The 14270-nt window shown below is 58.4% G+C and overlaps 1 protein-coding gene across 1 annotated transcript; it reads right to left on the reverse strand.

The window, feature by feature from the left end:
• Window positions 1–2121: 2121 nt before the first annotated feature.
• On the reverse strand, window positions 2122–12900 carry SLC4A1 (solute carrier family 4 member 1 (Diego blood group)). The gene is made up of 20 exons (XM_045986269.1): window positions 12886–12900; window positions 12674–12764; window positions 11917–12057; window positions 11562–11641; window positions 10499–10679; window positions 10256–10391; window positions 9471–9594; window positions 9259–9343; window positions 8927–9108; window positions 8259–8469; window positions 7821–8033; window positions 7496–7644; window positions 7194–7388; window positions 6161–6334; window positions 5599–5688; window positions 4946–5112; window positions 4165–4418; window positions 3350–3519; window positions 3080–3256; window positions 2122–2600 (listed from the first exon to the last, which is right to left on the reverse strand). Exons 1-20 carry the CDS (start codon window positions 12898–12900, stop codon window positions 2520–2522), a joined length of 2916 nt encoding a protein of 971 aa, XP_045842225.1. The 3' UTR covers window positions 2122–2519.
• Window positions 12901–14270: the final 1370 nt, after the last annotated feature.

Consider the following 14270-nt stretch of genomic DNA (forward strand, 5'->3'; position numbering starts at 1 on the left):
GCAGCCTTCACACTTCCCTAATGCCTTCCTGGCTCAAGATGGCCAGTGGGGTTCTGGCAAGCCCCGAGGACAGGCCAACTGCTGTGGGGACATGAAGTTGCTGGGCACAGGAGTGGACAGCCAGGACTGCTCTCCTTGGGGCCGAGGTGGCTCTCTGGCCCTTGGGCAGCTGCCCTGGGCAGCCCAGGAGGCGTCAGCTGGGGATAGGCAGCAAGTAAATATAGATGCAGGGAAGGAAGCCAGACAGCCCAGCGTGGCACTGACCTCTTGCTGGAAGGCTCAGAAAGGTGGGGAGGGGTTCTGTTTTGGCAGCCTCCCCTTCAGGGGAGAGTGACTCTTGGTTCAGCAGCCCTTAGAATGGCTGGAAGCAGCTGGTCCTCCATGGGGACACGAGTGAGGGCTGGTGGAAAGGCTGGTCGAGAGACGCCATTCCTGTGTAACTGAGGGCAAACCGCATTCCTTCCCTGGGAGTCCCCCTCAGAGGTGTTGCCCCACGCGATGAGGTGATGAGCATAGGCCAAGGCTCTGCCTGGCCCAAAGGGACGTGGGGCCCACAGGACAGGGGTCTTGCTTGTCCTGAAGAAGGATGTCCAGAGTGTCCATGTGCCTTCCCTCAGCTCTCCCACCCTCTCACTGGTGGCTGGCCCTCTCCACCGCAGGACTCTGGCCACCAGCTCTGTCCCAGCCCCAGCACCGTTGCCAACCCCCCAGCCTGGCTCTCCCTGCCCCCACCCAAGGTTACAACCCTGGCACCAGCTCCCCACCAAGCATGCCCTGCCCACCTGGTCCAACCAAGAGAAGACCCCTTGGCCCCCCCACCGAATCTGGGAGGGAAAGGCCAGCAAGGCAGTCACTCCACCACAGACGCGTTTATTGGCAAAACCTATAACCAAGCATCAAGGGGAAGGGTGCGAGCCGAGTGGGTGACTTTCTTTTCGCTTTCCTTAGGGGTGTTCAAGGAGCAGGAGGGAGGGGGCGGGGCCATCCCAGTGAGCATCACCACACCCACACCGGCAGGGCAGCTAAAGTCTATGCGCTTCCTCTGAGGCCTGAGATCAGGCTATGCTAAGCATATGCACTTTACTATCTCATTTAATCCTTATGACAATCCTACAAGGTAGGTACCATTATCGTCCCCATTTTCCTGATGAGGAATCCGAGGCATAGCACAGGGAAGTGGTGAGAGGCGGCTGCCAGCCTTCGGGGCTGCCCTCCCCCCCACCAAAAGCCTCCCAGTAGCTGCCCCCAGCTCCTGACTCTCCATTTCAACCATTTCTCACCACTTCCAGCTCTCTTTATATTTTTGTTTTGTAAAAAAAATAGATTATGCCCATATTCTGCAGAGCCTACTGGCCCTTCCCCCAGCTGATCAAATCTGGGTTCTCCCCCAAGATGCAGCTGGAGTAAGATCGTGGACACTGCATCTCAAACTAGAGGCCTGGGTGTTTGGGGGAAGCCAGAGTACAATGAGAGTTCTTAGAAAATACAATCAATAAATTACAAACCTCCCTCCCTTCCCCCCCATTTCCTCCCACCACCCCATCCAAATCCAGAACAGATTTGTGCTTTGCCCCCCCAACACTCCCTCCCACCCCACTGCAGGGTCTCGTCTCAGTTGCCTCTGTGTCTGCGGGGGTCCGGGGCCTTCCATAAATGTTTGTGGAATGAATGGATGTTTGAATGAGTGTGAGAATGGGAGGAGGGAGTGAGCCTTTGGAGTTCTGAGTCCCAGACCTGACTGTATCCTTACCGCCACCTTGCCCTCACCAGGACACCTCCCTCTGCCGCAGAGAAGAGGGTCCCCAGGATGGGGCTGGGAACAGAGTAGGAGAGGTGGGGAGTCAGCTGGGGCATCTCTAAGCATGGGAAGGTAGATGACTGAGGTAGAACACAGGGCTCTGGCCTGAGAGTCAGGAGACCTGGTTCAAATCCCAGCTATTCGACTCAGGAGCTGTGTGACCTTGGGCCGGCCTAGAGAAGAATGATAACTACCATATGCTAGTCCTTTCAGAGTTGACAAGAACCCTTTTCCACATTTGTCTTTGGTCCTCAGAAACCATCCTGTAACGTGGGTATTATTCTAAATATACCCATTTTACAGAAGAGGAAGCAGAGGCTGGAGAAGTCAAGGGACTTGCCCAAGGTCGCACAGCATGCAGGAACCTGAACCCCACCCCCTCTACCTCCCTTGCTACTGCCTCTGTCTGTGCTATGAAGAGGCTGGCTCAGATCTAAGCCCTCCAGCTTAGGAGCCCCACATGGCAGCGAGGCAGCAGGAGAGACCGCACAGCAAAATCCCCAGTGTGGACTCTACTGACCATCTCTAGACATAGAAGCTGGTTTACCCCTCATGGAAAGGTTTCTAGACACCCCTCCCATCCCCCACCCACAACCCTGGGGCTCCAGTAGCTGCCCCAGGAGGGATACGAGGGTCCATGAGATACCCATGAACTTCTGCTTTTCCTGGGAGAGTGGGGAAGTGGGAGGGTGGAGGGAGCTTGGAAGCCCATGTCTTCCCCTCACACGGGCATGGTCACCTCGTTGTACTCATCCCGACCCTCCTCTTCATCGAAGGTTGGCTTGGCATCATCAGCATCCAGCTGGAGGGGAGAGTAGGAAGGACCGAGGGTGAGCTTCCGGGAGCGGCTGAGGCAGAGGAGCCCTCCCCCCAGCGCCGAGGGCACTTCTAGAGCATGGGGAGGGACTGGCTCTCTCTGGACCTGGACAAGTCATATCCTGCCCTCTCAGCCCCTAGCTTTGGTCTGGATGAGTTTTTTCCAAGGGGTGAGGGACCCCTGGGGATGGGGTGCCCCAGCAGGGGAGGGCCTACAGAGGGCCTTCATCAAGGCAGCCCTATGGCGACTGTCAGGTTGTGGGAGAATTCTATCGGAGGAGCAACTCTGTCCAAAATGACTGGGAGGACCCCAGGACAAGGGCTCCAGGGTAGGACAGCTCACGTGGAGCACACCCACTCCCTGCCCCCCCAGCTCTGGGGTCCTGGCCTCCAGCCTCTGCCCTCTATTCACACCCCCCACCCTGTCCTAGGCCCACAGGGTAGGGGCGGGGAGCAGCCACGCACACACTGGAGCTCCAGCTTCCTGAAGATGAGCGGCAGCAGGAGGCGGCGCAGAGGCACCGTGAGGATGAGGACGAAGGGCAAGGCCAGCGAGGTGGCGGGAAAGGTTTTCACCGTCCACAGCCCTGCCAGGCAGATGATCTGGATGACCGTGAACAGGTGCATGCGCCAGGTCTTCACCTGCAGGGGGAGGCGGTGGTTACTGCCTGCCCCACCCTGGGGCCTGGCAACCCCCACCCCACTCTGGGCTGGGCAGCCAGGAGGGCTCTGTACCCGCTTGACGTAGGGCACATCAGGGTGGTACTTGGGCGGCTTCAATAGGAGCAAGACGCGGTCGAAGAGCTGGATGCCGCTGAGGGACGTGACCCCCATGTAGAGGAAGATGCCAAACAGCACAGCCAGGGGGATCCGGGACAGGATGGGCCCCATGAGGATGGACACACCTGCCGGGAGAACAATGCACTCCTAGTCCCGGGGGCCTGCAGAGGGCCGACAGCATTGGGGACTGGAGAATGAAGCCATAGGGACCATATGAAGCCCTTTCTATGGATCCTCTTAATAGGTAGTACCCGATTTTACAGATGGGGAAACAGAGAGGGGAAGCGATTTGCCTAAGGCCACACAGCTACAAGTGGCAGATCAGGGAGTCAAACTCCTGCCTGCAGGACATCAAAGCCTATTCCTTTGGCCTCAGGGGTTCACAGAGGCCAGAGAAGCCCAACTTTTCCATCACCCCAGCACAGAATGCCTCCATCCCCCGCCACCTATCCAAACCCTTAACCCTCCTCCAGCAAATACTAACTTCGCCTCCTTTAAGAAACTTCCCTGGGACTCCATCAGTAATCGTGGCGAAGCCCACACTGACCCCAGGTGGACTCTCACCTGCTCCAGAACTTAGATAAACCCCAGTAATCTTCTGTTTTCTCCTCTCCCACCCCAGATGATGCTCGGAGCCCTGACTTGCCATCAGTCATAGAGCAGCCAAGCTAGAGAGAGGGCTGCAGAAGGCTCTGGATGCTGAGAGGCAGAGGCTGGGGGCTGGAAGCAAGGCCAGAGTGTGGCAGAGAGTGTGGCCAACCCTTACTCACCCACGAGCACAGCGACCAGGAGCCCACTGATCCGCTGCTCCTTGACCTCCTGAATCTGGGCTGCAGCCCCTGGGGAGCTGGCCTTGCCCATGACCGTGAGTGCGTTGGCGTGGGTAACGGAACGAACAGTGGTGGCACTGAGCCAGGGCATCCCAAAGAGGGCAGCCACACCGCCCATGCCGATGACCAGCAGCAGGTCCAGGTGGAAGCCTGAGCCCTTGACCATCTTGCGCTCTGGTTTGCTGATAATCAGCCTGGGGAGTGTGGGAGGTCAGGGGTAAGCAGCGTTCTCCCCCACCCCCACCCTCTTTGCCCCCTCTCTCCTCCATGCTTGGGTCTCTCTGAACCTTAGTTTATCCTGTTGTGCTCCTCTCCCTTGGAGTTCCTTTCTCCCCTCCCTCCCACCCCTCTTGATAATCCAGACTCTAAGAGTGGAAGGATCTCAAGACAGCCCCTAGAATGCCTACAGGCAGATTTACGTTGAAGCTGATGAGGCTGATCTGGTAAAGGTCCATTCTGAAGTGTGCCACTTCATTTTGTAGTTCTCATTTTGTTTTCTTTTTCTTAAAAAGGCCTCCCCAAATTACACCATGTCAGGTCCCACAAAACCTGCCCCTGTCCCTGCCCGTGGGGCAGGGACACTCCTCTTCATCGGGGGCTGGGGGGTGGGGGCTGGGATTGACTAAGACTAGCTCTCAGTCCGTGCTGTCACACCTGCCTGGAGCCTGTCCCTTTCCCTGCCTCAGACCCTCCCAGGCCCAGCCCTGCCCCTGGTTCTTACGTGGTGATCTGGGACTCAAGGAAGATGAGGATGAAGACCAGCAGGGCCGGCAGGGCGGAGGCGAACATCATCCAGATGGGGAAAGGTGAGTACAAGCCCAATGGGTGGATAACCCAGCCCCGGACTGAGGGGTCGGACACGGAGAGGCCTTCAGGCACACTGAGTTTCTGTGGGAGGGGGATGCTGGTGAGAACACCAGGCAGGAGAATGGGGGAAAGGAGGCAAGGGGAGCCAGCATCTTGGGCACTTGGGAACTTATATTGAGTACTGCTTTGTACCCAGTCACTGCTTTAAGGTCTTTATATACATCTTCTCATTCCCCACTTTGTAGATGAGGAAACAGGATCAGAGAGGTTGTGTAGTTTGCCTTGCATCACACAGCTCTTTGGTGGCAGACCTGAGATACATACTCAGATGGGCCTGGCTGCAGAGCAGATTCTTTCCTATTGTCCTGGGTTAAGGAGCAAAAAGGCCATCTGACCCCGACCTTTGCTTCAACCAGAGGAGTCCTATAGGGCTGTGGGACGAACCTGGGGCTCTCAGGGGAGGCTGGGATGAGTAGAGGGAGTTCTAGCTGGCTTCAGGTTTGGGAAAGTTGTTCTTGGGAGGGGGCATACTGGCAGAATAAGCTGACAATAGGAGGAGAGTGTCACCTGGGTGTAAGTGTCCTCAATGAAGAAATCCACAATGACCATGATCAGAATGGAGATGGGGACCCCAAAGTCCCCAATGATCCGTCGCAGCTGAGAGAAGGTGGAAAAAATCCAGTCAGTGCTCAGTTGTTTCCCCACCTCCTGCCCCCCCCTCTTGCCCCCACTCCTGCCCCCTCTTCATGCAGGGTCCTTGCCCTTCCCAGGGGATCCACCAACATCTAATGCCCTGTCCTGCACCTCAATGTATCGGCCTTCTTTCTTCTTTCCCAGGCTCAGCGCCACCGCTGGCCCCACAGCTTCCCCACCCCTTTGTAAGAACTGTCCCTGGCTCCCTGCTGGGTTCCTAGCCTCAACAGGCTGAGAAAGGGAGATGGGCTTGCCTGAAGAGTGAAAGCCTAAATGAGGTGGGGGCCAGGGGGCCAGGAAGGCTTGGAATAGGGAATGGGAATCTAGGGTAAGAAGGAGAGTTAATGGCATTGAGGAACTTGGAGGGGTGCTTTGGACTGGGACAGGGCAGCGTAGGCAAGAGCGGGGCTGGGGGGGGGGGGGGTTGGGTACTGACCATGCCAGGGAAATAGGAGCTGTTCTTGAACTTGCGCAGCATCATGGCGAGAAAGAAGGTGCCAGCCATGAGTACAAGGGAGAGGAGGGCTGTGTTGGGCAGGGGAGCCTGAGGTTTGGGCACCATTGTCACATTGTGGTCATAATGCTTCTGCAGCGGGTGGTCCTGGAAGATCTGGAGCAGAAAACCAAGGCATCCTATTTTTCTCATCCATCTATCCATCATCCATCTATCAATCTGCCCATCATCTATCCATCTATCTGTCCATCTGCCCATCATCTGTCTTTCCATCCATCCATCCACTTTTCTTCTTCCTCAACCGACAGGGTAACAGAGGGACAATGGGATTCTATAGCTTGGTTTTCAGGAATGAAGACCAGTCTCAGCTTGGGTGGGGCAGGTCATGGCGGCAATGAGTGTAGGTGTGCATGGGAGGCTGCAGGTCTCAGAGATATAAAGCCGGTGGGCAGGAAAGAAGTGCCAGGGAGGCCCCTAAAAAGGGCTTCAAAGACTTGGAAACAGAAAGCCCCACCAAGCAACAGAATCAGAGGTGGATACGCAGTGTCCACCTTTGTCTCCGTAGACAATGCAGATGTACAGGTAACACAGTCGAAGGTGCGGGAGCTGAGGAGACAGGCTGCTCCCTGCAGGCCCCGTGGTTCTTGACGGTGAGCGCCTGAGGGGACGTGGGGGACAGCAGAGCGTCTGGAACCCGGGCTGCCCCGCCATTAACTCAGTTTTCCCAGTCCAGGCTCACGTACACGCAGGCCCGTTAGCCACTCTGGGTGTGGTTACGAGCCGCACATGCGCACACAGGGCGCCCCCTCAGGCGCAGGCGCTCTGCGGTCACGGCCGGACTACCGGCCCAGAGGCAGCAGGTGTCAGCGTGAGTGTGGTCACAGCCTGGCACGATGAAGGCACAGCGACACGCGGGCCACAAGGACACGTGCACATTGACACACATGGCCACATAGTTGTGCACAGAGTCGCACACGCACACACACACGTGCGTCCACACTGCCACGTCCCCCACCTTGATCAGCTTGACGAAGGTCTCGTAGATGAAGATGAGGGAGATCAGGAAGGAGAAGATCTCTTGGGTGTAGCGGGAGATGAAGCGGACCAGGAAACTGCCCTCGAAGGCCACTATGAGCACCACAAACAGGACAAGCCAGAAGCCGATCCACACGCGGCCCACGATGTACTCCAGGTTGTTTTTCGTGCAGAACTGCAAAGGTGTCGGGGAGGACTGGGTCAGGCAGGTGGGCCCAGGCACCCCGTGGTCAGGCAGGCGGGGGCCAGGAGTCTACAGGGTCCGGGTGGGGCCAGAGCTACCGAGAAAAAGGCTTCTTCAAACACCAGCAGGGGTCCCGAGAAGCCAACCACAAGGAGGGGTTGAGCCCCGAGCAGGGAGAACAGAATGCCTTGCACCGCCGTGGAGATGAGCAGCTCCGACACCCCCATCAGGTTCTGGGTCTTTTCTCCTGTGGGTAGAAGTTAGTGTGGTCAAGGTCAAGAGGTCATTTCTAGGGTCCAGTAGAGCATTTCACAGGCAGGCTGTAGTAGGGGTCCAGATTGTCTGATTGGGTCAAAAGGCAGGGCCAACACAGAGGCCAAAGGGTCAGAGGTGAAGGTTAGGGGATCATGCAGAGGCACTGACCCAGGAGGCCACCGAAGGTGATGGCAGGTGACAAGGCAGCAAAGTAGATGAAGATGACAGCGGCCAGGACCTGGGGGCTGAACGCGTCTGTGATGTCACTCAGGTAGTAGGGGTAGCGGCGCCGGATGTCACGCACCAGGCCCCCAAAAAGCAGGCCTGTCCTCTGCAGAGGGTCATCTGGCCCACCAGGGGCCCCTGGAGCCCCATACAAATCTGTAGTCAAGGACAGGGCCATGGTCACAGGGGGTCATGGCGGGAGGTGTTGGGGGAGAGGAATCGTGGGGAGAGTCTTCCAGCTGGAACAGGTGACCAAGTTGGCAGGGAGGCATGAGGACAGAGAGAGGGGACACCAGGGTACTGGATGGGAGGAGGGGAGGCAGGGGCTTGCAGGGTTGCACTGGGGACCCTGAGGGTCTGTGGGAGCCACAGGGCAGGTACCTAGGCCCTTGTAGAAGTGGGTCTCGGGTTTGGCGGGACTTTGTGAGTAGCGTCTCCGCAGCAGCTCCTTCTGCACCGGCACCAGACTGAGCAGTGCCTGCTCAGAGGGGGCCTCGCAGGGAGGCAGCACCAGGCTGCAGTCCAGGAAGCCCTCCAGGTTGCAGACCAGTTCCGCCTTGCTCTGGGCCATGTAGGCATCCACGCGGAACACCTGGGGGCCAGAGAGAGGGTCGGGGCTGCGGGGACTCGCTAGATGAAAGGACTCAAGAGTCCACATCCGTGGCCTCCAGGAACCAGAGCCCTCTCTCCCAGCTCCTTCTTGCTAGGAATAGCTTGCCCTGCCCCCCTCTAGCTCCCCCTTCCTTTCCCACCACAGAAGAGTTTGGGGGAGCCAGGCAGGGGAAAGGAGAACGCACTAAAGCAAATGGGGTAGCTTAGCGCAGACCAGCCGGAACTACAGTAAGCCCAGGCCAGGCAAGACCTAACTGGGTGGAACCAGGTCCTGTCGGGCAGGGCTGGGCCAGACCACCTGCCCCTGGCCAGACAGGGTAGAAGCAGCAGGGGGGAGACCGACTAACAAAATTCAAGTGACCCAGGCCCGTCCAGTGAGTGACCTCAGCTGCCCCCCAGCCCTCGGGCTCCCCCAGCCCTCCCCAAGCCTGCCTTACCCTCTCGGACATGAGGGTGGCAGCAGCCCGACCAAGTTGGGTATAATCGGTGTTGGGGGCCTCAGGTCCCAGCAACACGAAGAGGAAGCGCACAGGCACCGGGAGCTGCACAGCCTCCAGCTCCGTGGCCACCTTCAGCCGCACGAAGCCCAGCACCGGCCGCTCCAGGAATTCCGCTCGGCCTGCCGGGGAGGAGGTGATGGGAGGAGGTCAGGTCAGGCTGAGGGGGGTGGCGGCTGGGTCCATACTTCGGAAGAGGGAGGCTGGGCAGGGACAGAAAACATCGCCTTGGGGGTGTGGGGACATTGGGGGTGCAGACCCTAGCTGCTTACCCACGAGCACCAGAGTGGCCTCCGAATCTGGGGGAATCTTCTCCAGAATTCCAGATGGCGAATGCCCTTCTGTGCCCTCCTGTCCCTGTTGCGTGGAGGGTGGTGAGGGAAGTCCTCTGGCCACATTGATCATCCAGCCCCTCCTCCCCTAACCACTCTCATTTCTAACCCTGTTCACGTGGGTCGCTTCTTGGCTCTCCCCACAGCCTCACCTGTTGGCAGAAGAGCTGTGTCTCTAAAGAGGGGTGCTGCGGGAGCAGAGGCTCGGAGGGGTCCCCACTACGCGTCAGAACCGTGGGCTTCACACCGCCCAGGGCCTCCAGGTCTCCGGCGTGACTGTGGGACACACAGGGGACATGGGCTGAGTAAACTATTTGGGCTGGGTTGTTAATAACATCTAGACCGAGACCGAGACCGGTGGTCAGAGAAATTAAGCAGTGTTTCCCAGTGACCAGACAAGAGGGACCCTGGGGCAAAAGGACAGTCAGCCTCCTTTGGGAGGATATTGTGGATGCAAGCAGCCGGTCTCCGTCTGGAATGACCAGGTGGGGCCAGGATGGCTGGAGGGAGGGGCCGTGAGAGCCTGCCCTCCTGAGGACCAGTAGCCCCCACATCTGAACACAGAGATACGGCCGCCCCTCAAGAAGCCAGAGGTAGGGGGCGCCTCAGTGGCTCAGAGGGTTAAAGCCTCTGCCTTCAGCTCAGATCATAATCCCAGGGTCCTGGGATGGAGTCCCACATGGCTCTTTGCTCGGCAGGGAGCCTGCTTCCTCCTCTCTCTCTGCCTGCCTCTCTGCCTACTTATGATCTCTGTCAAATAAATAAATAAAATCTTAAAAAAAAAAAGAAGTCAGAGGTAGGAGCTGTCATGGAAGAAATGTGGGCCCTGGTCTGGTGGGGAAGGGGCCCCCTGGGCCGCCAGGGAGAGCTCTGGGCCAGTGGGCCGTGGAGGTAGGCCCTTGGGCTTCGGAGTCTGGGTCCTGGTGGGCAGGGGCACCTGTGTTGGAGCAGCAGGACCCGGAGCAGCTGGTCTCGGGCCTCAGGCCGGATCTGCTCCTCGTAGATAAACCCATCCAGCAGCTGGTTGGCCACTCCTGCCAGGGAGGTCTCCGGCAGATCCAGGAGGACGGTACCTGCAAGGGATGGAGGGGTGAGCCAGATGGCTGGACGGTGGCCCTCCGGCCCGCCATGGCGCCGCACGCACATGCAGGTCTCGGGGAGGGACCCTGTGGGGACTCACCCTTGGCAAAGGCTTTCTGCAGTTCCAGGAGGCTCCAGAAGGTGAGGTAGGACAGGTGTGGGCGGCTCCAGACCCCGTCCTCCCCGAGGTTCTCCTCCAGCCGCACCCAGTGTGCCGCCTCCATCCACCGCAACTCCTGGTTCTTCTCATCCATCACCAGTTCCTGAAGCTCCACGTACGCCTGCGGCCCCACAAGCCTGAGTCAGTGCCCGGGCCCGGGACAGCACCCTGGGGAGACTGGCAGTCCAGGGCATGGTGGGCGCTCAGCAGGCTCTGAGAGGTGTTTGGAGGAGGCCCAGAGTCCTGGAGCACTCAGGGCAGACCCTGAGCTCAGAATGGATGGGCAGGAGCAGCAGCCTGGATGTGTTGAGTGAGATAAGAAGCGCACGTGCACGTGTGTGTGTGTGTGTGTGTGTGTGTGTGGCAGCGGGGTGGGGTGGGGATATAGCCCTCCGCTCCGGCCCTATTCCCTAACTCCCTGACCAGGCCCTTACCCCATTTCAGAGGCATTTGGAGAACCTCTGGACCAAAAGGGTGATAGAGCAGACCCTTGGGAGGAAAACAAAAAAGGAAGCCTTTGGGGTCATCGGGGGTGGGGGAGGGCTCCTGTCTCCAAGACTGTTGAGTGGGCTCAGCATGCCCTTGGGTTTTCTTGGAGCCAGCTGGTCACTCCCAGGGGCCTTGCTGAGGGCAGATGCAGTTTCCTAACCAGCTAGACAGTCTGATGTCCAAGCAGGGGCCCAGCGGGCCTGGGCAGAGGGGCACGTATTCAATTCTGTGCTTCCCCAAGGAGCACCTGCCGGCCCAGCCCAGGAGCACAGACCTTTGGCAGTCACTTTATCTCAGCCCAGGGAGCTCCCCGCTCAGTGGGAGAGGGATCTATGTCTCCCCCCCGTCCCAGCAGGGGTGTCCTCCTCTCTTCTACCTATTTCCTGCAATGCTCACTCCTCTGCCTGTGTGCGGGGCTCCCCCCTGCTGAAGCTGTGCCCATCCCTCTTCACCTCCCTTCTCCTAGTGGAAGGGTCAGTGTCCCAGGCGATCAGGTGATGCCGGGTGTCCTCACCTCGTGGGGGCCTGCCTGCGATGTGGCGTCTGGGTCTGTGGCCGTTTCGTAGTCTGTGGCTGTTGGCTCAGCGTGGTCAGCTGAAAACCGGAGGTGGGTTAGTGTTGCCCCTCGATAATCCTGCCCTTAGGGTCCTCCTGCATGCCCCACAGTGAGCCTCTGAGACAGTCACGCCTCCCTTACTCCATCCGTGGCTGCTGGCTGGGACCCAGTGCCCGCCCCCCACCCATGCACTGCTGCTCAAGGGTCTGTGGCGCCCTGTGCTCATTCTTGGCCCAGCCTGGCTCTTTCACGCCCCATCCGAGCCTTGTGGAAGACCCTGGGAGTCATCTTCAGTGGTGACAGAGAGGGTCACCTCCAAAGTGGAGAGTTCCAAATGGCAATTCCCGGGATTCTCCTAGGATCTCCTTCCTCTCCTGACACTTTCTGGGACCAGCTTCCCTTCCTTCTTCCCCCCCTGCCTCAGCAATCCCACCAGCCCAGCCCTTCTCCCTGTCTCCAAGTGGAGCTCTGGGAGCCCGGGTGGGGTCTGCTTTATATTGTCCCCCACTCCACACCCCACTCCCAGCCCTCATTTCCCAGAGGGGCCTCTTATCTTCAATACCAATGGCCAGCACTTAAGACCTATTGACAGTAAACAGGTCCCCACCTGGGGCTCCCCAACTGAGACCTTGGCAGGGCCAGGAAGGTTTTCTGCTGCCTCTCTACCCTGGGGGTCCCTGTGGCCCCTGACTCCTCAGGACCTCTAGACCCCCCCAAACAGAATGATGTTCCCAGAACAGGCCTGGTGCCTGGCCTAGAAGTCGGCATGGGATGGACACAGATGGCATGTGGGCTCATGCCCTTGTCCCCGAGGGGCCTGGCTGCCCTGTCCCAAACTGAGGGCCTGGCCATGGGTGACTAGTCCTGCCCCCCCACCCCCCAGTCCCCTCCTGTGATCATTTCAAACAAAACTCTGTTTATCCTTCAATCAGCCAGGATTGCGGGGAGAACTGGCCCTGGGGCTGGTGGCGGAGGGGAGGGGGTGTGGAGAAGGGAGAGGACAAGTTCCTTTACTGTCTCTGTTCGGGGCTCAGCAGCTCATCCCAGCAAGAGAGAGAGTTGGGGCTCACCTGTTGGCTCCTCCACTTGAACCACAGGGACATCTGGGTCTTCATACTCCTCCTGTTCTAGAACGTCCTCCAGCCCCTCTTCATGATCCTCCTATAGGAAGTGGCCGTCAGGGCTGGGCTGGGAAGGGCTTCTTAAGCCACCGTGAAGGTAGGAGTCTGGGGAGTCCCAGAGGCCCCAGATTGGAGCCCTGCAGACACTACGAAAGACTTACCTGCCAGTCCCCCATGGCGCTGTCTCACTTGTCCACTTATCCACAGCGATCTAAGCCCCCAGCATAACCCGTACCACGGGTCCCTGCAGGGGGGAAGCATAGGCTGAGTGAGGCCCAGGCATCCTCCCCCAGAGGAGGCTACATTAGAGTCAAGGGGGACCCCAGGTGTTGAGAGGCAGTGGGGTCAGGGGCAGGAAGCTGGGGGGGGGGGGAGGAGCTAGATTTGTAGGTGTGAGGACAGGTGTACAGGAGGAGCTGGGAGAGCTAGGGCAGGAAGAGGAAACTTGGCTGGCATCAGTCAAAGGCAGTTTGAGAGAATGGGCTGTCCTTCAAATTCACCTCCCTCTTTCATCCACCAGTCCTCATCCTGGCTTCTTTTCCTGTCCATTCCCTGGACTTAGCCAACTCCAGGGGCATCATGACCTGTTCCTTCTTCAAGGAACTTTGTTCCCCTGGGAGTCTTCACAACGTACCCTCTTCTCCCAGAAACAGTTATTTTCTGCTAGGCATGGGGCTGTAGCATCCTTGGGAATGGCTCGCAGGTGTTGAATGAAGTGTCACTGTTTCTCTCCTTCACCCCCTTGTGAACTCCCTTTCTCTTGCTCGCTTCCCATCTGTCTCATTGGCCTTACCAAGCCCTTTCCTGCCCCAGGGCCTTTGCATACACAATTGTCTACATCCTCAGTGCCCCTCTGCCCCTCATCCCTTCTCACATCTCAGCTCTTCAGATTCCCTTTCTGACCACCCTAACATTCACTAGCCCACTCTGTCATTTTCTGGTTTCTTGAGTCATTTGTGTATCTGTTGTTTGAAGATGCTGCTAGAAGGGACGCCACCTGCGTGCTAAGATCCATGTCTCGGTCCCCACTGAATCCCTTACTCCTAGCAGAACAGGTGCCGCAGAGTAGGTGCTCAGTAAGTACATGCTGAGTGGAGGGAAATGTGGCTGTCCCTTGCAGTCTTGGGTCTCTGGGACTGAGGAGTCAGCATGAGTGGGACCCTGTGTCTCAGTTTGCTCAGTGTGCCTCGGGCAGATAGGAAGGTATGCTCACCCCCAGGAAGGTGAGGCCCAGCCCGAGGGGAGCACAGAAGTTCCCTGGGGACTGGATGTGCAGCGGCTCTCTTTCACTCTCACTCAGCAACAGGGATTGGGGTCGGGTGACAAACATGCTCGCCCTGTGCCCACAGGGCACCGAGCAGTGGGAGCTGAGATGAACAAGACACTGTCCCTTCTCACGAGAAGCCCCCACCTGGACTGGGGAGGCAGCCGGGAAGGCGGAAGAGGCCAAGGGCTTCGGGAGACAATATGTGCCTCAGACCAATGAGAAATGAACCGAAGGGGTTGGGTGCAAGGGACCATGTGGCAGGTTGAAAGGTAGGGCGGA

This window comes from Meles meles, chromosome 18, assembly GCF_922984935.1.
Source record: "Meles meles chromosome 18, mMelMel3.1 paternal haplotype, whole genome shotgun sequence".
Lineage (NCBI taxonomy): Eukaryota > Metazoa > Chordata > Mammalia > Carnivora > Mustelidae > Meles > Meles meles.